The sequence below is a fragment of the Muscardinus avellanarius genome, assembly GCF_963383645.1.
Source record: "Muscardinus avellanarius genome assembly, chromosome: 5".
In the NCBI taxonomy this organism is placed as follows: domain Eukaryota; kingdom Metazoa; phylum Chordata; class Mammalia; order Rodentia; family Gliridae; genus Muscardinus; species Muscardinus avellanarius.
This window is the reverse complement of record NC_137790.1, coordinates 141,716,287-141,738,413: the sequence shown is the minus strand read 5'-3', so window position 1 is coordinate 141,738,413 and position 22,127 is coordinate 141,716,287. Positions and strand designations below refer to the sequence as shown.

Here is a 22,127-nt window from a genome sequence, read left to right as displayed (position 1 = left end):
CGCATGATTCTGGCTTCTGCTGCCATATTTAGCATCTCTGGTACCAACTACATGCCTCACCATTTCAGGAGTGAGACCGGCCAGAGCCAGGCCCCTTCGGCAGATCCTCCTCATCAGTCTCCTCTCCGCTCTACCAGTGGCAGTCGCTTCTTCCTGGGTGCAAAGGTGAGGGCTAGGCCCCCAGGTTGGCTGTGTCTTCGTGGCTCTCCTGACCCTTTGGAGTCCCAGGATTACCCAGCAAGCAGCCAGGGCAGGCGGGCCAGGAGGCACAGCAGGCGGCAGGCCGGCGTGGAGGCCAGGCAGGCTCTGGTGCCGCTGCTGCCTCTCCAGCACAGAGGTCAACATGGCTGCCAACAGCCAGGTCCTGACTCTAGAACGCCATCCATGTGGCTAGACGGCCACGCCTGGTGTGTAGAGAGCGCAGCCACACGGACGGGCAGAGGGCATGGTCACGGTGTCCAGCTCTCGGCCGCGCCACTTGTATTGCCGTCTTGCCCTGCTGGAGCGTCCCCTGCCCGTCACATCTCCCTCCGTCCTCCCTGTGCTTCTGGCCTCCCCTCTGCGCTCAGTCCTCCAGCCTGACCTCTGGGAGTCTTACAGATCAACTCCTGCCCTAAGCAGTGTCACAGTCCGCCAGCCTGCTTACAAAGCCGGTTTCTAGAGGCGTTGGCATAAACGCCAGCGGGCTGGCCTGGGACCCACAGCCTCCGCTCCAGGGGAGGCGGAGAGCCTGGCGGGTGTCTGCCTCTCGCGTGCCTTGCGCTGCGCTTTACATTTGCAGTTTGCAGGTTCCTAACTTCCTATTTTTTCTTCAATCTGCCTTGTTTCTATTTTGATTCTGGTAATCCAAATTGCAGTTTGGTGTTACCACGGAAACAACCCAGTGATTGTTTGGCTTGCCAAGATGAACTGCGGGGGAGAAAATCCAGTGACGTAAAACATTCACGGAGTTCTCAGCCGTGAACAAGGTCAATCATGTATCCCGAGAAGGCTTTGGTCCCGCTCCCCGAAGGCCTGAGGCAGTTTTATTGAACTCTATGTTCTAGGCTCCTGCCCCCTCTAGCTGAGTTGCTGGAGAATAACTCTCCACTGGCTGTTCTGAACAGATGAGCGCACATCTGCCCACAGCAGGCATGGGGGCGACGAAAGCCAAAAGGTCTCCTTGGGCGCTTGAGAGGCAGGGGCACAGAGGCAGGAGCAGGTGTCTGCAGGGAGGTGAGGGCTGGCACACGCTTTGCCTGCTTTGCTGGGCAGCTGGTCGTGCAGTGGGAAACAGCCCTTCGTCCCGGGATCCCAGGATGAATACCTGTTTGATAAATCAGATTTTTTTGCCAGGCGTGGTGGCGCACGCTTGTCATCCCAGCATTTAGGAGGTGGAGCCTGGAGGATCTGTGTTCGTGGACAGCCTCAGCTACTCAGTGAGGCCCTCTGCAACTCAGTGAGACCCTGTCTCAAAATAATCAAAAATAGGGCAGGGGTGTGGCCTGGAGTTCGAGTGCCCCATAGCGAGCTCATATTGACCTTTCACCAAGTTTCCCTAATGTTGATGTCTTACTTAACGGGTGGTGTTGTCAAAAGCAGGGAATTTACGTCCATACATGCAACTCCAGACTTCAGTTGGACCTCACTAGTTTTTGTAGTAATGTGCTTTCTGTTCTAGAACGCAGTTCAGACGTCCACATTCCTTTTTTTTTTTTTTTTTTCGGGTCTGGGGATGGAACCCAGGGGCATTCGATCTCCAAGCTACACCCCCCTGCCCTATTTTATTCTTTATTTTGAAACTGGGTCTCACTGAGTTGCAGGGCCTCACTAAGTAGCTGAGGCCGTCCGCGAACCGCGATCCTCCTGTCTCAGCCTCCAGAATGCTGGGATCACAAGCGTGCGCCCACGCCTGTAATCCCAGCCTGGCTCACATTCTTTAGTCAGTACGTCTTCTTAGTCCTTACTAGCCTCAGAGTTTGGTTTTTCATGCCCTGACAGTCTTGAGTCTGGCCAGGGATCCTGCATGTCCTCCAGCCTGGAACTGACATTTGCCTTGTGGCCCTGGAGAGAGAGAGAGAGATAGAGATAGAGAGAGATAGATAGAGAGAGAGAGAGAGAGAGAGAGAGAGAGAGAGAGTGAGTGTGTGTGTGTGTGTGTGTGTGTGTTGCCGGGGATTGAATGGTGCCAGGGGCATTCTACCTCCACACTACACCCCCAGTCCTATTTTATGTTTAATTTAAAATAGGGTCTCAGCCGGGCGTGGTGGCGCACGCTTGTAATCCCAGCATTTGGGAGGCTGAGACCAGAGGATCGTGGTTCGCAGACAGCCTCAGCTACTTAGTGAGGCCCTCTGCAACTCAGTGAGACCGGGTTTCAAAGTAAAGAATAAAAAATTGGGCAGGGAGTATAGCTCAGAGGCCAAATGCCTCTGGGTTCCATCCCCAGACCTGCAAAAAATAAAATAAAATAAAATAAAATAAAATAAAATAGGGTCTCACCAGGTTACTGAGGGTCTTAGTACCTTCTGAAACTGTCCTTGAACCTGCGATCCCGTCTCAGCCTCCCAAGCACTGGGACTTCAGGTGCGGGCCGTGGGTTTGGGAAGCACTCTTCATCTCTTGTCAAGCTCCGTGAGGACCACGTGACACCGTGGTGCCATCACTCCATCACGTCCTTGTAGTGCCTGCAGCTTTTCCCACTGTAAGTTCATGACTTTCTTTCCCCGACTCCTGCTCAATCTGAAGTGGTGGTGGCGGGGCAGGTGGGGCGGGAATGAAGCCCGGGGTCCAGCCGCACCAGCACAGGCAGGTGCCAGGCTAAGCCCTGCTGGGGTTTGGCAGAGTCTGGCCTCTGCCTTTAGGCCCATCCAATGGCCAGACCTGTGGTGAACGCTTGTCCCTGGAACCTGCACTGGCCCCGTGTTGGGGCTGTCAGCCTAGACGCTGGTGGTGGGCATTCAAGCTGGGGCTTCACCCAGCTCCTTGTTCTGGGTGTGTGCGCGTGCGGGCGGTACTGGGGACGGAATCTGGGGGCACTCTACCTCTGAGCCACACCCCCAACCCCATATTATTACTTCTAAACATGGTCTTGCTAAATTGCTGAGGCTGGCCTTGAACCTGCAATCCTCCTGCCTCGGCCTTTCAAGCACTGGGATTACAGGCGTACACCACCTCACCCTTGGGCTTCAGGTTTTATCAATAGCCAGGGCTGTCCTCTTCACCCTCCTCCTCCCTGATCAGCTCACAGAGTGGCCATTTCCCCGAGACTCAGTTGCTGACATCAAAGCTTGCCCAGATGGTGATGTCTTTTTCTTCCCAAGGGTGGCCAGGAGCCAGCTCTGACTTTTTGAATATTGGAGACTGAACACAGGGTCCTTCTACTTTGAGGTACATCGCAGCGCTTTTGTTTCGTTTGCTATGTGGTCTTGCTCAGTTGCTGAGGCTGTCCTCAACCGCGTCCTCCCGCCTCAGCCTCCGGGCCCGGGCTCACAGGTGCGCACCACCACCGCGGTCCTGCTGCGCTCCTGCTGCGCGGTCCCTCACTCCATCCCCGGCTGTCGTGGCTGCAGGGACACAGGAGCCACCCAGGCAGCTGGACCTGCGGGGCCGTCAGGGGGAGGAGGAGCAGGCGTGATGGTGGGGCTGACCTGCACTTATCTCTCAGCGGGCCCAGGCGGGAGTCCTGTCAGGTGGGGACCACACCGTGTCAGCAACCAGGAGGGCTCTACAGGGGCAGGACATGGGACCCCAGGAGCCCCACGTGCAGAGGCAGGGAGCGTGCTGTGTGTGGGGGCAGAGGCTGCTCGCGCTGGGGCCCAGTTCTGTGTGGGCTGAGCTGTGCAAAAGCCACCCTGGTTCTGGCTCCCATACATTTATTTCCTTGGTACTAGGGGTTGAAGCCAGGGGCATTCTACTTCGTAGCAACAATCCCAGTCTGTTTTATTATTTTTTTTTAATTTGAAACTGGGTCTCACTAAGTTGCTGAGGCTGGCCTCGAACCTGTGGTCTTCTTGTCTCAGCCTCCCAAGCACTGGGATTACAGGTGTGCGTCACCACACCTGGCAGCACCCATACTTCTCAAGAGCCTATGGAAAGGAGACACAGCAGAGGCACAGCCCACACCTGCCTGGGCACTCGGTACACTGAACAGTAATCAAAAAAGCACTTTCAAGATGTCAAGAAAAGTTAAAAAGAAAAAAGAAAAAAATCAACAGTAAGAAACATCTCAAAGCAACAGAATACAAAACTAGGCTCTTAGGCCACAAAGGTCACAGGAGGTGGAGGGGCGGGGTGGGCGTGAGCGCCCCCTGCAGAGGCCCCTGGAGGCGCTGCTGCCAGCGCCCTCACTCCAGGTGGTATTTGAAAGAGGCCGTCAGGTTGTAGTCCTCTTCCAAGTCCAGGACAGTCTCCAGGATGTTCTGGTCATCAAACGCCTGCTTGAGGCTGCCGGGGACAGAGTCCGAGGCCTCCTGCAGGCTCTCGCCCACCAGCAGGGCCCAGGCCTCCTCCTGGAAGGGCGAATCTTGGCAGCGACCACATACACGGTTCAACTCGTTTTCAAATTCCAGTTTTCCAGCCAACTCTTCAATAGTTTGGATGCTCGTATGGTCTTAAAGACAAGAACACTGAGCTTTACAATTTTTTTTTTTTTTTTGGTTGTACTGGGGGTGGAACCCAGAGGCTTTCTACCTCCGGGCTATACTCCCAGACCATTTTTATATTTTTTTATTTGGATACAGGGTCTCACTAAGTTGCTGAAAGCCTAAGTAGCTGAGGCTGGCTTCGAACCTGTGTGATCCTCCTGTCTCAAGCCTCCCAATTGCGGGGATTACAAGCCTGTGCCACCACGCCCGGCTTGAGCTTTACAATTTCATTTTGGTTTTTTTTGTGGTACTCGGGGTGGAACCCAGGGGCTTATCTAGTTTCGGTTTCTACTCCCAGACCTATTTTATACTTTATTTGGAAACATTCTCTCACTAAGGTGCTGAGAGCCTTACTAAGTAGCTGAGGCTGGCTTCGAAACTGCGTGATCCTCCTGTCTCAGCCTCCCAAGTACTGGGATTAAAGGTGTGCGCCACCATGCTTGCCTTGAGCTTTACAATTTCTATGAAAGATTTCTTTTTTTTTTTTTTTTTTTTCGGGTCTGGGATGGAACCCAGGGGCATTTGACCTCCGAGCTACACCCCCTGCCCTATTTTTTCTTCTTCTTTTTTTTTGTGTGGTACTGGGGTTCCTGGAAACCCTTTTACCTCCGGGCTACACTCCCAGACCTATTTTATATATTTATTTGGAAACAGGGTCTCTTAAGCCAGCAAGGCTGGCTCCAAACCTGCGCGACCCTCCTGTCTCCGCCTCCCAAGTGCTGGGATTACAGATGTGTGCCATGTGCCTGGTCAGCACGAGGCACTTACAAATAGGCCGTAAGTAAATCACACACGGAATGTGCAGACTTGGTAGAACCAGCGTCTGGCAGGAAGCATACGGGAGCTCCTGGCGTTGAATCTTTTCCCCACCTTCCGCTGGATGCCCCGCCTCCACCTCTGCCCTGTTTCCCTCAGCCTCAGCTCAAGCCAAGTCCCAGGGCTGCCACCCCAGGCTCTGGGGACTTGCTCCAATAGACATTTGTGTGTGACCTCACTGGTCACCAGTTCTATGAATCTAGGACAGGGTTTGGTTTAATTTGCTGCTCTCTACAGAGGCTGGGAGCAAAGCAAATCCACCAAATAAACAGAGGGTGGGAGGTTTCCCACCTCCGCCTGAGCTGGCCCCAGGTCTGCCCGCTCACCGCCCTCGGCCCTGGAACTCACCGATCATGTCCAGCAGATCCTTCGTGACCTCCTGGCTAGAGCTGGTGAGCAGGCCATTGGAGTCAACTTTCAAATCTCTTTCCATATCCTTCCTGCAGCTCCCAGGTGGGGGAGAAAAGGTGGGGAATTAGACCTTCCTTTTTTGGTGGTACTAGGGATGGAACCCTTCTACCTCCGGGCTACACTCCCGGACTTATGTTTTATTTGGAAACAGGGTCTCAGGCCAGAGACTGGCTTCGAACCTGCGCAATCCTGTCTCCGCCTCCCAAACGCGAGGATTACAAGCGTGCCCACCGCGCCCGGGGATTAGACCTTCCCGAAGAAAACACTGGAGGGGAACTCAGTGTTCGGTAATCTGAGAGCAAAGTCTTACTGTGCCTTCGGCCATTTCTGCCGTGATGAGAGGGAATGGCTGCCGCGTGAGTCCCGGCAGGCTGTGCCGCGCAGCCAGCAGGGCCGAGGAGTGAACCGGGGGGCTCTACCTACGAACCGCACCCCAGTCTTTTATTTTTGCGGGTCTGGGGTGGAACCCCGGGGCGTTCAACCTCGAGCTACAGCCTGCCCTATTCTGGTGTCTGGGGCGCCGTGCGCGCCCTCCTCGTCGCGGTGCTGCGTGGCCCGCCGCCCGCCGCCGGCCCCGCACTCTACACAGGGTCAGCAGAGGCGGCGGCGCGTCTCCAGGCCCCGGCGGCCTCACCTCTGGCCGCGCGGCCGGCGCTCGGGCCTGCGCTGCTGGGCGCGGCGGACGCCCTCCAGGGCGCGGTCGATGGCGGCCGCCAGCTCCTTGCGGCATCTCCTTAGTTTCTCTGACATCTCTCCAGGCGCCACCGCGACCACGAGCCTAAGGCGCGGCGCGCTGGGGCCGCCCCGGGCCGGCGGAGGGCGCGGGCGAGGCGGCCATGCTCAGCCTCCGCGGCGCCTGGACCAGGGCAGGAGGCTCGAGCCTCGCCAGGGCCCGGCCCGCAACCGTCGCCGCCAGGTGAAAGGTCACGCGGGCGGGGGGGGGGGGCGGCGCCTCCCCAGGGCCTCCCCGGCCCACCCAGACCAGAGCCCGCAGCCGTGTGGACGGCCGGCTTTAAGGGTGTCATTAATAGGAGTCCCACACGGAATCTCAATTCATCCAGGGCAGCGGGGGACAGGAGAGAGCCGCTAGGTGTCCCGGGAGGTGGAGGGCGGGAGGGCCCAACACGGGATTTTCACTTCATTACCAGAAGATTCCAGGAAGACCCAGAGCAAAAGAGAAATGGGCTTAGCGGCAAACTAGAAAGCTGTGAACCCATCTCAGAACTGCAAGGACAAGCCACAACATCAGGTTTACTTGAGGCTCGGTTTACTGTGGCCCAGATTACTGAGGCGACCAGTGACATGGCCGCAGGACCAGGAACCCAGGAGCTCAGAGCAAGCCGCCCGTCACCGCGGAGGCCGCCAGACGCCCACCGCGCCCACCCACACCCTCAGGAGCCTGGCGCACCACCTGCCTAAGAGAAAATAAGTCGGCCTCTTGACACGACCCTCTGCGCACACAGGCCTCGTGTTTCCTTCAGTTCGTGACTGGCATTCCCACGGCTGGCTCAGGATGGAGCGTGAGCAGTCTGCAGAGTGTAAAGACACTCTTTGGGTGCCGCTGGCACTGGGCTGGCAGGCTGCTGGTCAGCGTCAGTTGGTGTCCATGCTGCAAGCCTCGTCCTCTCCTAGGCCTTGCTGTGAGCCGCTGGGCCTCGAGCCTCCGTCAGAGGGGCCCGGGAAGCTGGCAAGCAAAGGGGCCTTGAAACACTCCTCCTCCCGCCGCTGGTAGAACAGCACATAGGCAGCTTTCGTCTGCAACAAAGAGGACAGTCCATGCACTGAGGGCAGCAAGTGCCCATTTCCCCACACCTCTCTCACCACTTGACACTCCCAGGGATCCGCCCTCTTGCCCTGTCTAATCTATGGAGGCCACCACGGAGGCTGGCTCCGGCTACCCCGCCAGGATGCTGGGAAAGGCCGGTGTGTCTGACACAACCCTGAGGAATACTGAGGAAACGCAGTCACTCTGCAGTCCCCGACGCGCCACCATGGCTGACGGACCCACCGGCCTGAGCGCCTGCTCAGCCCAGGTCACGGCCGGAGAGCCGGGCTGCGCACGCACTCACCACGATCTGGTCCTCGGAGGCCGGGGACACGCTGCAGTCGTCGAAGTAATACCACTTCCCATTCAGCTTGTTCTTCGCATATGCAGTGTCTGCCAAGCGACAGAAACCTCTCACAGCCCGGCCAGGCGAGGTGCGCCCAGGACATGCTCAACAGCGGGAACCAGACCAGTCTGCCCTCTGCTCTGGCAACCCTAACAACGCAATTCCTTTCCTTCCTATTCTGTTCAAAAAGCTCCAAAGGGTTAGGCCGGGCGTGGTGGGCACGCTTGTCATCCCCGCACTTGAGGTTCGAAGCCAGCCACGCTGGCTTAAGAGACCCTGTTTCCAAATAAAAAAGTATAAAATAGGTCTGGGAGTGTAGCCCGGAGGTAGAAAGGTTTCATCCCCAGCACCACCAAAAAAAAAAAAAAGCTCCAAAGGGTTGTCTGTGATTTGAATAGAACTGAACTGTGATTCTTTTTTTTTTTTTTTTTGGTGGTACTGGGGTTCCTGGAAGCCACCGGGCTACACTCCCAGACCTATTTTATACATTTTTTTATTTGGAAACAGGGTCTCTTAAGCCAGCAGGGCTGGCTTCGAACCTGTGCGCTCCTCCTGTCTCCACCTCCCAAGCGCGGGGATTACAAAGGTGCGTCACCACGCCCGGCTGAACTGTGATTCTAAGAAATGAATCCAAAGCTGGGCCTGGTGGCGCATGCTAGTAATACCAGCATTTGGGAGGCTGAGACAGGAGGATCGCGGCCAGCCTGGGCTACTTAGTGAGGCCTCTGCAACTCAGTCAGACCGTTTCAAAATAAAGAATAAAAAACAGGGCTGAGGATGTAGCTTGGAGGTAGGATGTCCCTGGCTCCATCCCCAGTAGAGTCACGTACGGCCTAAGGGTGCAGCTGAGTGGCATGCATGAGGGCCTGGGTTAGATCCCAAGCACCACAAAAAAGATGACAACTACAAAGAGCCAGGGGACCCATAAAGGAGCAAGTATGTCTAGGTGTAGGCAAAGCAAGAGCCCTCTAAAGTACAAGCCAAGCCGGGCGTGGTGCTGCACGCTTGTAATCCCAGCATTCGGGAGGCTGCGATAGGAGAATCTCGGTTCACAGACAGCCTCAGCTACTTAGTGAGGCCTCTGCAACTCAGTGAGACCCTGTTGCAAGAATAAGATTAAAAAATAGGGCTGAGGGTGTTTCTGCCCCAGGGTTCCATCCCCAGACCCACACACACAAAAAAGGACATGCTAAGCCTGAGCTGGAGTGTACACTTCTAGTCCCAGTACCTAGGAGGCTGAGACAGGAGGATCTCAGGTTCTCCGCCAGCCTCAGCAACTTAGACACTGCTTCCAAATAAAAATAAAGAATAAAAAATAGGACTGGGGTGTATCTCTGAGGTAGAATGCCTCGGGTTCCATCCCCAGTACCGAAAAAAAAAAAAAAAAAAGCTCTTTCTTTCTTAGGATGGGAAACTCCAGAGATGGGGCTACTGAATTAAAGAATATAAACCTTGTTTTGTGGTGCTGGGAATTGAACCCAGGAGCATTATTCTACCTGCAAGCTACCACCCCAGCCACCCCAGCTCCATTTTTTTTTATTCTTTATTTTGAAACAGGGGCTAAGTTCTGGAGGGCCTCACTAAACCTGGATCCTCCTTGTCTCAGCCTCCCAAATGCTGGGAATACAAACATATGCCACCATACCTGGCAAGAATATGAAAATTTGAAGAAGAGCAAATTAAAAAAAAAATAGCATGGTAGGGCAGCAACAGCAACCATGGCTAAGCACATGGGCAGAGGGCTGGCCAAAACAATTCAACACCCCAGGAAGCAGCAGGTGTCAGTACTTACAGTGGCCAACCCCCATGGCTCCGTAGTGGTTGGACACAGCAATGAGGTCATACACGTAAGGCCTTGCTGACGGATCACACACAAACTCGGACATGTTCAAAGCTCTGCACACAAAACACAAGCAAAGCTCTTAAATATGTTAAAACTCAAAGGAGTTAAAAATGACTCATCGGCCCTTCTCATCCAACAGGCCGGAAGAAAGGAGGGCTCTCAAACGCTATTTGAGAAGAAATAAAGGAACAGACCACGGCAGAGATGCCCTAGACTCTGCTCCGACCACTGACACATTCACAGGAGCCTCCTGGCTCACTGCACACGGACCACGTGGAGGCCAGGGCTGAGGGAGGAGCCTCAGCGGCGAGGCAGAAGTGGCCGTTACTAACACAGCCACAGGCGACCCCATAATGACCCAAAGCCCAGCACAGTCTCTACAAAGCCTTTTTCCTACAATAATTTATTGTACGTATGTTCTCATTTATTTGTTTATTTTGTGGTGCTGGGGATTAATCCCTGGTGCATTCTACCTCCAAGCTATCCCCCTGGCCCTATTTTTTCTTTTGGAACTGGGACTTGCTAGGTTGATGAGAGTCTTACTACTGGTTGAGGCTGTCTTCCAGCCTGTGATCTTCCTGTCTAAGCCTTCAGACCTGGCTGATTTTTTTGAGAAAGGCTGGTCTCAAACTGGGCTCAAGCTGGGTGTGGTGGCACAAGTCTGTGATCCCAGTACTTGGGAGGCTAAGAGAGAAACAGCAAAGGTTCAAGGTTAGCCTCAGAAATACCGTGAGACTTCCATCAACCTAGCGAGATAAAATAAAATAGGGCTGGGGGTATAGCTCCAAACTCCCAACTAGAATGCCCCTGAGTTCAATCCCCAGTAATAAAAAATACAGTGTGGAGGTGTGGTTCAGAGGGTAGAACGCCCCTGGGTTTGATGCCTCTGGGCTCAAATGACTGTCCCGCCACAGTCTCCTGTGTGTTGGCGTTATAGGTACATGCCAGCACAACCAGCTTCAAACGTTTTTTTTTTTTGCAGTTTCAAAATTACAGATAAATGTGGCCTTGCGTATTACTGCAAATGATGTACTGCCCCACTGGCTCCCTGGACACTGCTGCTGCCCTCGGGGAGCACCCCAAAGCTGGCTCACCCACCTTGCAGGGCCGAGGGGCCTGAGCGGGTCAGCTTAGCTCAGTCCATAGCTCAAGGACGGGCTCCAGCAGGTCTGCACCAACCACAGCATGACCCAGTGCTCCGCAGACTGCCTCTCCCTCGACAGCTGCAGGCGTAGAGATGGAGCCCGGGCACACCACTTCAAGCTGCACCTCAGCTGTCTTTATTATTTGTTTCAAAACAGGGTCTTTCAAGGTTCTAGAGAATCTTGCTAAGTTGCTGAGGCTGGCCTCAAACCAGTGACCTTCCTGTCAAAGCCTGCCAAGTACTGGGATTAGAAATATGCACAACTGCCAGCGTGGTGGGCACGCTTGGAATCCCAGCATTTGGGAGGCAGAGATAGGAGGATCACAGGTTCGCAGCCAGCTTCAGCTACTTAGTGACGCCCTTTGCACTCAGTGATACCCGGTTTCAAAATACAGAATAAAGCTGGGCAAACACTTAGGAGGCTGAGACAGGAGGATCGCACAGATTCGAAGCCAGCCTCAGCTACTCAGGCTCTCAGCAACTTAGTGACACCCTGTTTCCAAATAAAGTATAAAATAGGTCTGAGAGTAGAGCCCAGAAGAAAAGCCCCTGGGTTCCATCCCCAGAAACACACACACACACACACACACACACACACACACACACACACAAAATAAATAGTGCTGGGAGTGTAGCTCAGAGGTAGAATGCCCTTGGGTTCCATCCCCAGTACTGGGAAAAAAAAAAATTCTAACATGCCAGGTGTGGTGAGGGTGAGATAGGAGGATCATAAGTTCACGGCCAGCCTCAGCAACTTAGTGAGACCCTGTTTCTAAACCCCTATCACTGCAGTCACCAGGACCCACCTGACTGGGAATTCCACAACCGTATCGAGCTTATCCCTCCAGTATCTGTTATAGGAGAAGCGTTTGAGGTGGACCACCAGGATCTTGGGCAAGGACCACAGGTCAAACTTCTTGGTGGCCTGTTGGTGCTTCTTACAGTTGGGACAGTACCTGGAGAGAAAAGAGACCTCCACTCAGCAGGCGGGCGCAGCTGCAGCGTCAGCACAGCTGCCATCCTCTGGCAGCGCTCGTCACTTGCCTCCGAGGGCCTGCTTCCAGAGCAGGATGATGGCTGTGTGCGCTGTGTGGCACGGGGTGCAGGCACCCCGCCTCTGAGCTGCGCACCCGGCTCTACTTACGTATTTACATCTGGAAACGGCTCACAGGATTGCTGAGGTGCCCATCGAGTCACTGAGACTGGTGGTGAGCCTGCATTCTCCAGCCTCAGCCTCCCAAGGACAGGGGTTATAGGCGTGTGTCACCACCCCCACAGGGTGGTGGCTTTTTAGTGTGAAAAACCCAGCCCACACAGAAGGGCTAGCTGTGGAGCTGGCTGTGTGAACGTACAAGAGGCCCCGTGTAGTGGGGCGTGGTGGCGCACGCTTGTAATCCCAGCATTCGGGAGGCTGAGACCAGAGGATTGTGGTTCATGGACAGCCTCAGCTATTTAGTGAGGCCCTTCGCAACTTGGTGAGACTCTCTTTCAAAATAAAGAATAAAAAATAGGGCAGGGGCTGTAGCTCGGAGGTCAAATGCCCCTGGGTTCCATCTCCAACCCCCACCCCAAAAAAAAAGAGGCCCCGTGTGTGGAGGCGCGTACCAGGGGTCATGCTCCCCGAGGGTCTCCATGGTGGTGAAGAGCTCGATGCAGTCTCTCAAGGCCACTGTGGTCTTCTTCTTCTTCTGAGGCTGTAGCATGCTCACGTGCTTATCATAGGCCTGCAAGAAACCAGTGCTGAGTCCGCTGCAGAAACAGGATGTTACAGGCGAGATGCGAAGGCCTACAGAGGCTCACTGCCTAGAATGTACCACGCTTCCTAGGGCCGCTGACCAGAAACGGCAACGTTGTTCATCCTCGGTCCTAACTCCACCTGCTCAACTGCTGCCCCATGTAGAGGGGCGCTCATCACATCCAGAGCGGGGCCTTCAGCCCCTTGCGACCCACCTCGGATTCCTGCTCATCATAGTAGAGGTTCCGGGTTTCACTGTCCCAGTCGATGGCCAGTGTAGATCGAGCTGCAGAGGGGACCAAAGGGTCACTCAGTACACGACAGTCCCTCGGAGGGACCTAAAGGAGGCGGAATGGCCTCTGGTGGACAGCACTGACACCTGCTCGCCCTCTACCAGCCACTAGCCAGACCTCCACCACCAGCCCCCAGAGCCTCGGTGAGGACCTCCTCCGTGCTACGGGAAAGCCCAGACACCAGCTACCCAGAGGTCTGGCAGGGTGCAGGCAAGAGGGTGTGCGGAGAAAAGATGTACCATCCTACTTTAAGCCACAAGAAAGCCTGACAGAATCGATGAAATGACTGTTTCCTGACACTGGACAAATGTCAGGCAGGGAAGGATGGAGACCCAAGACAGAAAACAGAGGGGGCCTTCACCGCCCCGCCTACTGCCTGCTTCCAGGCAGGTTCGGGCCACCACGGAGGGTTGGGGGGGCGGAGACGGGACTCAGCACGGGGCTCGGGGCTCGAGGAGGCAGCTAGCAGATGGGAGGCACTGCTCTCCAGAGGAGGAAGCTGCAGGGAGGACACAGCCACTGAGCTCGACAGTGAGCTGGCCGGGGTAGCGCACACCTGGAATCCCAGCACTTGGGAGGCTGAGACATAGGATTGCAGGTACGCAGCCAGCTTTAGCAATTTAGCATGGTCCTCTGCAACTTAGTGAGACCCTGTTTCAAAATAAATAAAATAAGATTGTGGGTGTAGCTCAGAGGTAAAACACTGCTAGCGTTCCCTATTACCAAAAAAATTAAAAAATTAAAACCCAGGTGTAGTGGTGAATGCCTGTAATTCCAGTACTAGAGAGGCTGAGATAGAGGATTGCAGGCTTGTGGCCAGCCACTTAGAGACATCCTGTTTCAAAGTAAAAAATAAAAATAAAATAGGGGGTGTAACTCAGAGGTAGAATGCCTCTAGGTTCAATCTCTAGTACCACCAAAAATAAAAATAAAATAAAATAAAATAAAATGATCCCAGTACTTCGGAGGCTGAGGCAAGAGGCTCAGAGGTTTGAGGCCACCTGGGAAACTTAGTGAGACCCTATTTTAAAATAAAATATAAGCTGGGTGTGGTGGCACACGCTTGTACTTGGGAGGCTGATATAGGAGGATTGTGGTTTACGGACAGCCACAGCTACTTAGGCCCTTTGCAATTCAGTGAGACCCTGCTTAAAAATAAAGAATAAAGCTGGGCGTGGTGGCGCACGCTTGTAATCCCCACGCTTGGGAGACTGAGACAGGAGGATCGCGCAGGTTTGAAGCCAGCCTCAGCTACTTAGTGACACCCTGTTTCCAAATAAATTATAAAAGAAAGTAGGTCTGGAAGTATAGCCTGGAGGTGGAAAAGCCCCTGGGTTCCCAGTACCCCCCCACACACACAAATAAAGAATAAAAAATATGGCTGGGGGTGTAGCTTAGAGGTAGAATGCCCCTGGGTTCCATCTCCAGTACTGAAAGAAAAAAAAAAGGGAAAAAGAAATATGCAGCAGGTGCAGGCCTGTAATCATAACTATTCAAGAAACTGCAGTGGGTGATTCAAAGTTTGAGGCTGGCAACTTAGTGAGACAGTCTCAAAATATAAAGTAAACTGACTGGGAGTACAGTGAGAAAACACTTGCCTAGATGAAAAAGGCCCTGAGTTCAATCCCCATACAAAAAAACCATACAAGCTTTTTCTAAGTTGTTTCAGTTAGGGGAAACGCTGCTACCTAGATTAGTCACACATGCTGGCTGTGGTGGCGCACGCCTGTGATCCCAGCACTTGGGAATGGAACCCAGGGGCCTTCTACCTCCGGGCTACACTCTCAGACCCATTTTATATTTTATTTGGAAACAGGGTCTCTTAAGCCAGCTGAGGCTGGCTTTGAACCTGCGCGATCCTCCTGTCTCAGCCTCCCAAGTGTGGGGATTACAAGCGTGCGCCACCATGCCCAGCTGGCCCTGTGGTTTTTTTTTGTGGTACTGGGGTTCCTGGAAGCCCTTCTACCTCCGGGCTACACTCCCATGGGCTACACTCCCAGACCTATTTTTTAACTTTATGTGGAAACAGGGTCTCTTAAGCCAGTGAGGCTGGCTCCGAACCAGCGCAATCCTCCTGTCTCAGCCTCCCAAGCGCAAGGATTACAAGCATGCGCCACCACGCCCAGCTGGCCCTGTGTTTTTAAATTTTTTTTTTTTTTTTTTTTTTTTGTAGTACTGGGGTAGAACCCAGAGGCTTTCTACCTCTGGGATATACTCCCAGACCCATTTATATTCTATTTTGGAAACAGGGTCTCACTAAGTTGCTGAGAGCCTAAGTAGCTGAGGCGGGTTTCGAACCCGTGCAATCCTCCTATCTCAGCCTCCCAAGCGTGGGGATTACCAGTGTGTGCCACCACGCCCAGCTTTTTAAAAATTTAAAGCAATTTAAAGGGCAGGGGATATAGCTCAAGAGATAGAATGCCTGGGTTGGTCCTCAATACCCTGCCCACACACCCACCCTACACACAGAGCCGTCCTGGAAGTGCCACTGGCTCAGAGCAGCGCAGGAGGCGGCTCCTTCTAAAGTCACCAAGGACAAAAAGAAAAGCCTGAAGGAGGAGTGCTCTCTAAGACACTTTCAGGAGCGCAAGACACAGATCACACAGTCCCTGCTCCTGGAGCCATGCTGAGCCTGCACGAAAGCCAAGCGCAGCGGGTATGGAGCAAGCGCAAGCGTGTGTCTTGACAGGGGACTGACCTCGGGGGCATTCTATCTCCAAACTACAGCCCCTGCCTTATTTTATTTTTATTTTGAAGCAGGGTCTCATAGGTCGATGAGATGCTCACTGCTTGCTGAGGCTGTCCTTGAACCTGCAGTCCTCCTCTCAGCCCCCCTGTCCTGGGATGACTAAGGGTTCCCACAAGATGCTGGGTGCCTGGCCCAGCTGGGGAGGGTGGAGCGGGCGTACAGCTGAGTCTGAGCAGCTTCCCGTCGGTCGTGAGTGAGCTGATGTCAGCTGTCCCACAGGCGTTCACGAGGCTGAAGGTGAAGAGCCTCCTGGAGCAGGGCTGGGCTCTGGCGCCTCCCGGCTCATCTTCCCCGCTGCCTTCGGTTTCTGAAAGTTGCTCTTTGCCTTCATCCTGATGCTCCATTTCTTCTTCGTCATCGTCTCCTGCAACACAAATGAAAAAGAACACGGAGATCATCTGTCACCAACTAAACGTTAAAATTTTACTCAATACCTAGCTGTGGCGTTTCCTCCAGATTCTGCTGCATATGTGAAGCAACATCCGGCCCCTGGAACTACAGGCACTGGAGCTCCTGGAGGGCCCTCCCGAAGGCACACACTAACCGGGCAGAGCACTCACTGCTCCCGTGACGAGGAGCGGGGGCCACAGCGAGGCCCACAGCGCCCGGCAGTCCTGCCCTTGTTTCTTTTTCTTTAAAAATTGTAAGAGCCAGGTGTGGTGGCACATGCTTGTAATCCCAGCATCTGGGAGGCTGAGACTGGAGGATTTCAGGTTCAGAGACGGCCTCAGATCCTTAGTGAGACCCTGTTTCAAAATAATAAATAAAAAATAGGACTGGGGTGTAGGTTGGAGGTTAAAAGGCCTATGGATTCTATCTCCAGTACTGCAATAAATAGATTAATTAATTAAAACATTAAAAATAGGGCTGGGGGGATAGCTCAGAGGTAGGGTAGGTAGATAGGGTAGGTAGGTATAACCCAATCTCTAGTACAAAAAAAAAAAAAAAAAAAGAGAAAAATGGTCTCACAAGTTGCTGGGGTTCTCATAAATTTGCTGAGGCTGGTCTTGAACCTGAGATCCTTCTGTCTCAGCCTCCCAAACACTGGGATTACAGGCATGTACCACTATATCCAGTTTATTTTTTATTTTGAAACAGGGTCTGATGACTTGCTGAGGCTAGCCTCCTTCCTGCCTCAGCATCCCAGGTATGGGGACCATTGGTGCATGCCACTGTGCCTCGCTGGGCAAATATTAAGCAGGAGTATTCAGTTCCTGCAGGAAAATCACACCCTGAATGCTGATAACAAGGCCTTGTCACTATTTGTCTTTATTTATTTTGTGTGTGTGGTACAGAGGATTGGACCCAGGGACGTTCTACCTCTGAACTGCACCGCCAGCCCTTTTTTGAAAGAGATCGTGCTGGGTCGCTGAGTCTCTCGTGGCTGAGGCTGTTCTTGAACCTGTGATCCTCTTGCCTCTGGGATTACAGGTGTGCACCGCCATGCCCAGCTTCTTGTCACAGTTCTTAGCATCAGTTCTTTCTAGGGCTGTGTGCGCCTTGGATACCTGGGCATTTGGGTTTGCAACTGAGAATGTACAGCTCAGGCCACTCGTGTTTTTCCAGGAATAAAGCCACCATGACCCCCACGATCTCCGGAGAAGACTGCCAACTACACTGTGAGTGGCCCTGGCCCCCAGGGCAGAGCGGGCTCCCAGCCTACCACAGGCCTGTGCCTTGGCTCCATGCAGCAAGTCCTTCCTCTCCACATCAGAGCTGCCCAGAGCCAGCAAGGTGGCCTCCTGGGTAGACAGAAAGAAATACCCACGAAGGCCTGGCTCTGTCCTCTGACCGCCAGCCAGGATGTGTGCGTCCTCCCCAGGGATGAGGGCCCACCAGCCAGGCTGGGTGGTGTGTAAGGGCCAAGTAAACAGCAGCGCTCCTGCAGACCTGGCTCTCGGAGGCACGGGGTAGTCCTAACAGAACAGAGGGCAGAGCCTTCAGGAGCTTGGGAAGTCACTCAGCTGCTCAAGCCTCGGCTAGAGCACCAGCGGGCTCTCAAGATACCTCAGAGCAAGGATAAGCAACGGGGACTGACCGCGTGGAGACATGCGGCTGAAGCACAGCCCAGACTGGCCTAGGGGAAGCCGCCCCGCAGCGGGAAAAACACTCACCCTCACAGCCGCCCCTGGAACCGTTGCAGGTGCCCAGCTCCAAGGCCGAGCTGCCAAACTCGTCAGGCAAAGGCTGTTTTATGTAGCGGCTTCAAAGAAAGAAAGATTGTCAATTTAAACATTTAGTTATTTTTCTCCACTATATGCAGCTAAGTAGTAGTTCATAATTTACATATTCAGCTACTCACAAAGCAACTTGTGCAAATAAATGTACTTTTCTTGTTGTTACTGGCAACTGAATCCAGAGGTGGCACTCAACCTCTGAGCTACACCCCCAACTCTTTTGACTCTTTATTTTGAAACAGGGTCTTGTTAAGTTGCTAAGACAGACTTTGAACATGAAACCCTCTTGTCTCAGCCTCCCAAGTACTAGGATTAGAGGTGTGCACCAACAGGCCTAATAAAAGTTCTTTATTTTTTAAATTTACTTTATTTACTTATTTATTGTGGTACTGGAGATTGAACCCAGAGGCAATCTCTCTTCGAACTACGCCCCCAGTCTGATTTTACTTCTTATTTGGGAATAGGGTCTCACTAGGTTGATGAGAATCTCACAACTTGGTGAGACTAACCTTGAACTTGAGATTCTCCTGTCTCAGCCTCCCAAGTACTGGGATTATAGGCGTGCGCCACTATGCCTGGCTATAAAGGTGCTCTAAAAGCCTACAGTGACTCAGTACTTTAAGAACCCAACAGATCAGATGTTTAATAATGCCAATAAGTGCCACAGACACAGAGAAAGTCTGTTTCTTCTATATGGCACACAGCACCGACATTTTATTTAATTTATTTATTTATTTATTTTGGTGGTACTGGGGTTCCTGGAAGCCCTTCTACCTCCGGGCTACACTCCCAGACCTATTTTTTATACTTTTTTATTTGAAAACAGGGTCTCATAAGCCAGCGTGCATGGCTGGCTTCGAACCTGCGCGATCCTCCTGTCTCTGCCTCCCAAGCGCGGGGATTACAAGCGTGCGCCACCACACCCGGCCTAGCACCGACATTTTAAAAAGTATTTCCCAGGAATGCTAATTACTAGCTTTAGAATAAAAAGGGCACAAGCCAGGCGTGGTGGCACACGCTCGTAATCCCTGCACTTGGGAGGCTGAGACAGGAGGATCGCACAGGTTTGAAGCCAGCCTCAGCTACTTATTGAGGCTCTCAGAAACTTAGTGAGACTCTGTTTCCAAATAAAATATAAAAAAGGTTTGGGAGTATAGCCCGGAGGTAGAAAACCACTGGGTTCCACACCCAGTACCACCAAAATAATAACAACAATAATAATAAGGGCACTTCAGAAGTAATATTCAAATACTAAATGTCACCAGGCGCAGTGGCGCACGCTTGGAATCCCAGCATTCAGGAGGCTGAGACGAGGACTGCAGTTTGCAGACAGCCTCAGCTACTTAGTGAGGCCCTCCACAACTTAGTGAGACCCTGTTTCAAAATAAAGAATAAAAAAAAAAAAATGGGTAGGGGGTGTAGCTCAGAGGTTGAATGCCCCTGGGTTCCATCTCCAGACCCGCAAAAACAAAACAAACAAAACAAATACTAAATGCCATCACAGGTGACGGATATACACCCAGGGACTAGAGGCTTGGACACCTCGAGTCAGCACCTGAGATGTGCAGACGCCCCACACCCACGGCTCTCCCTTCTCGTCCCATCCCTCGTCCCGGGGACAAACCATGGCTTCACACAGGCTAGACAAGCGGCGCTGTCACTCATCTACACCCCAGCCCTGCATTCATTTTTACGTTGAAACAGGGTCCCACTAAGTTGCTGAGGGGCTTGCTAAACTGCTGCAACTGGCTTGAACCTCCAATCCTCTTGTCTCAGCCTCCCAAATTCTGAGATAACAGACTCCTTTATATCTGTTTTACTCTTGACTGGGTCTTGCTGAATGGCCCAGGCTGGCCTCAAACTTGTGACTCAGCCTTCCAAGTAGCTGGGATCACGGGTGTGACCTCCTCGCCAGCCAGAGCCACGTTCCTCACGGAGGCGAGCATTTGAGGTCAACAGACACTGCCGGGCAGTCAGTATCCCTGGGCCTATCTTGGTTTCAGATAGTAACCGACCTCATGCGCTCGCAGACAGCCTGGTACAAGGACTCAAAGGTGAGCTTGTGCTTAGGGACAGACACAAGCAAGGGCTGCCCATATAGTACAGCCCCCGAAGAAGTGCTTGATGGCCTGGACTTCCTCTCCCTGAAGTACACCGGCAGCGTGACACACTCGGAGCCGTCCACGCAGGTGCTGCAGACTTCGTACCTGCACCAATCACACAAGATGGAAGCTTCAGCAGCAAATCCTCGAGAGGAGAAGATACGCACGTAGAGCGTCCTTCAGCAGAGAAGGCAGAGGAGCCACTCTGCAGCAATTCCAGAAGCCGGGTCAGGAATCCCAGAGGGCCAACCTCAGCGTGACATGAGCTATGCAGCCAGGACTCAGCCCCACACTCTGCAGGCCTTCCACCGACACTCAACAGACAAAGCCTCGTCTGGCCAACGGAGGCCGGGGTCACCATCACACTCATCTTCTGGCACCAAGGGGCCCACCCCCTTTCTTTATTCCCAGCACATGCCAGTCAGAGACACAGAAAAGGATTTATTTAGGAAAGCAGAGACATATTCAAGGGATAATGTGGGCTACCACAAGAGTAAGAATGTCCATGAGCTCACCTTTTAAAACTGCCCTTTTTAAAGGTTGCCCTATCCTTTAAAAACCAGATATCATTTAAGGATGTACACCTAGAATATTAGCAAAAGACTCTTTCCTTTTCAAATGGAGAAATTTATAAAACCAATTGTTTGCCATTTTTGTCCAAAAACATTAAAATAATCACATAAAACTTAAAAAAAATCAGACATAACTAAAGAAACTGCTAAATACAAATCAATAATTTTCTGGAGGTGGGGTACTAGGGATTGAACCCAGGGGTATTCTACCTCTAAGCTATACCCAAGGGCTATTTATTTATTTATGGTGGTACTGGGGGTGGAACCCAGAGGCTTTGTACCTCTGGGCTATACTCCCAGATCCATTTTATATTTTATTTGGAAACAGGGTCTCACTAAGTTGCTGAGAGCCTCACTAAGTAGTGAGGCTGGCTTCGAACCTGCGCGATCCTCCTGTCTCAGCCTCCCAAGCGTGGGGATTACAAGTGTGCGCCACCACGCCTGGCTTATTATTATTATTATTATTATTATTATTATTATTAATACTTTTTTTTTGGTGGTACTGGGATTCCTGGAAGCCCTTCTACCTCCGGGCTACACTCCCAGACCTATTTTATATTTTTGAAACAGTGTTTCTTAAGCCAGCTAGGCTGACTTCGAACCAGCGTGATCCTCCTGTCTCCGCCTCCCAAGTGCAGGGATTACAAGCGTGCCCACCACACCCGGCTTATTTTTTGTTTTAAAACAGGGCCTTGAGAGGTTGCTGAGAGTCTCATACATTTCTGCTGAAATTGTCCTTGAACCTGCAATCCTGTCTCAGCCTCGTAATACTTTTGTCTCAGCCTCACCTGCCCAGAAAAATTGTGTGTGTGTGTGTGGGGGGGGGGGGGGTTGAGAACCGAACCCAGGGCCTCCTATATGCTATGCAAGAACTCAACCACTGAGGTCTATACCCCGAGCCCCCAAACCCATGATTTTGAAAAGTGCGTCTTGCTGAGTGAATATGAGAGACGAAGGAGGTTCAGAGGTGCACTATGCTGGGAGAGGCGCCAGCAAGATTGCTGGCAAACGACGGCAGTCTTTCCCTCTTCCAATAGGGGGAGACAAAGCTGCTTATTCAAGTTTTGGAAACAAATGAACACAGAGGGCTCCCCAAATCCTTGGCACACAGCCATGGCTGGAGTGCATGCAGGAAGAATTTCTAGGAACCACTAACCAAAGTGCCAAAGGTATGCTCTAAATAAGGACGTAGGGCTCCCAGAGACGGGGCAGTGGGCCTTGAGTGGGGAATGCCAGGTTAAGCACCCAAACTTGTGAGTCTGTTTACAGTGGACAAGGGATAACTTCCTTTACAGAGAGGTGGAGACAATTAAATACCCTAGTAGCGTGGTGGCAAACATGCTCAAAAACGATTAGAGGCCAGTGCTACTTTCATGAGACAACTGGCAATCCGCTTTTCAAATAGCCTTATGAAAAGCCCTTTGTCGGCGGTGGCCGGCCACACTCCCGGTGAGATGCCCGCTCCCCTTGGCTCAGCTGTGTGCCAGCCCTTGTTTCCAGAACTGAGAAGCCCACGTTACCAGCTCGGGCTCAGAAGTGGCCAGGAAAG

At 52.7% G+C, this 22,127-nt stretch overlaps 2 protein-coding genes across 3 annotated transcripts in view; both read right to left on the bottom strand.

Moving 5' to 3' along the window:
* Positions 1-827: 827 nt before the first annotated feature.
* LOC308263662 (uncharacterized protein C3orf62 homolog) lies at positions 828-6,602 on the bottom strand (the record flags this gene model as incomplete). Its single annotated transcript, XM_080696655.1, has 4 exons — positions 828-909; positions 4,330-4,591; positions 5,790-5,887; positions 6,487-6,602. 4 exons carry the CDS (start codon positions 6,600-6,602, stop codon positions 828-830), a joined length of 558 nt encoding a protein of 185 aa, XP_080552781.1.
* Positions 6,603-7,445: 843 nt separating this feature from the next.
* USP4 (ubiquitin specific peptidase 4) overlaps positions 7,446-22,127 on the bottom strand; it is a gene marked incomplete at both ends in the record, with an annotated part of 45,476 nt that continues 30,794 nt past the window's right edge. For both annotated transcript variants that reach the window (XM_080696111.1, XM_080696112.1), the window contains 9 exons: positions 7,446-7,607; positions 7,922-8,010; positions 9,756-9,859; positions 11,757-11,906; positions 12,556-12,674; positions 12,901-12,971; positions 15,888-16,088; positions 17,842-17,930; positions 19,920-20,111. In XM_080696111.1, the coding sequence (XP_080552237.1) occupies positions 7,446-7,607; positions 7,922-8,010; positions 9,756-9,859; positions 11,757-11,906; positions 12,556-12,674; positions 12,901-12,971; positions 15,888-16,088; positions 17,842-17,930; positions 19,920-20,111 (1,177 nt within the window). The remainder of the gene's footprint in view (positions 7,608-7,921; positions 8,011-9,755; positions 9,860-11,756; positions 11,907-12,555; positions 12,675-12,900; positions 12,972-15,887; positions 16,089-17,841; positions 17,931-19,919; positions 20,112-22,127) is intronic.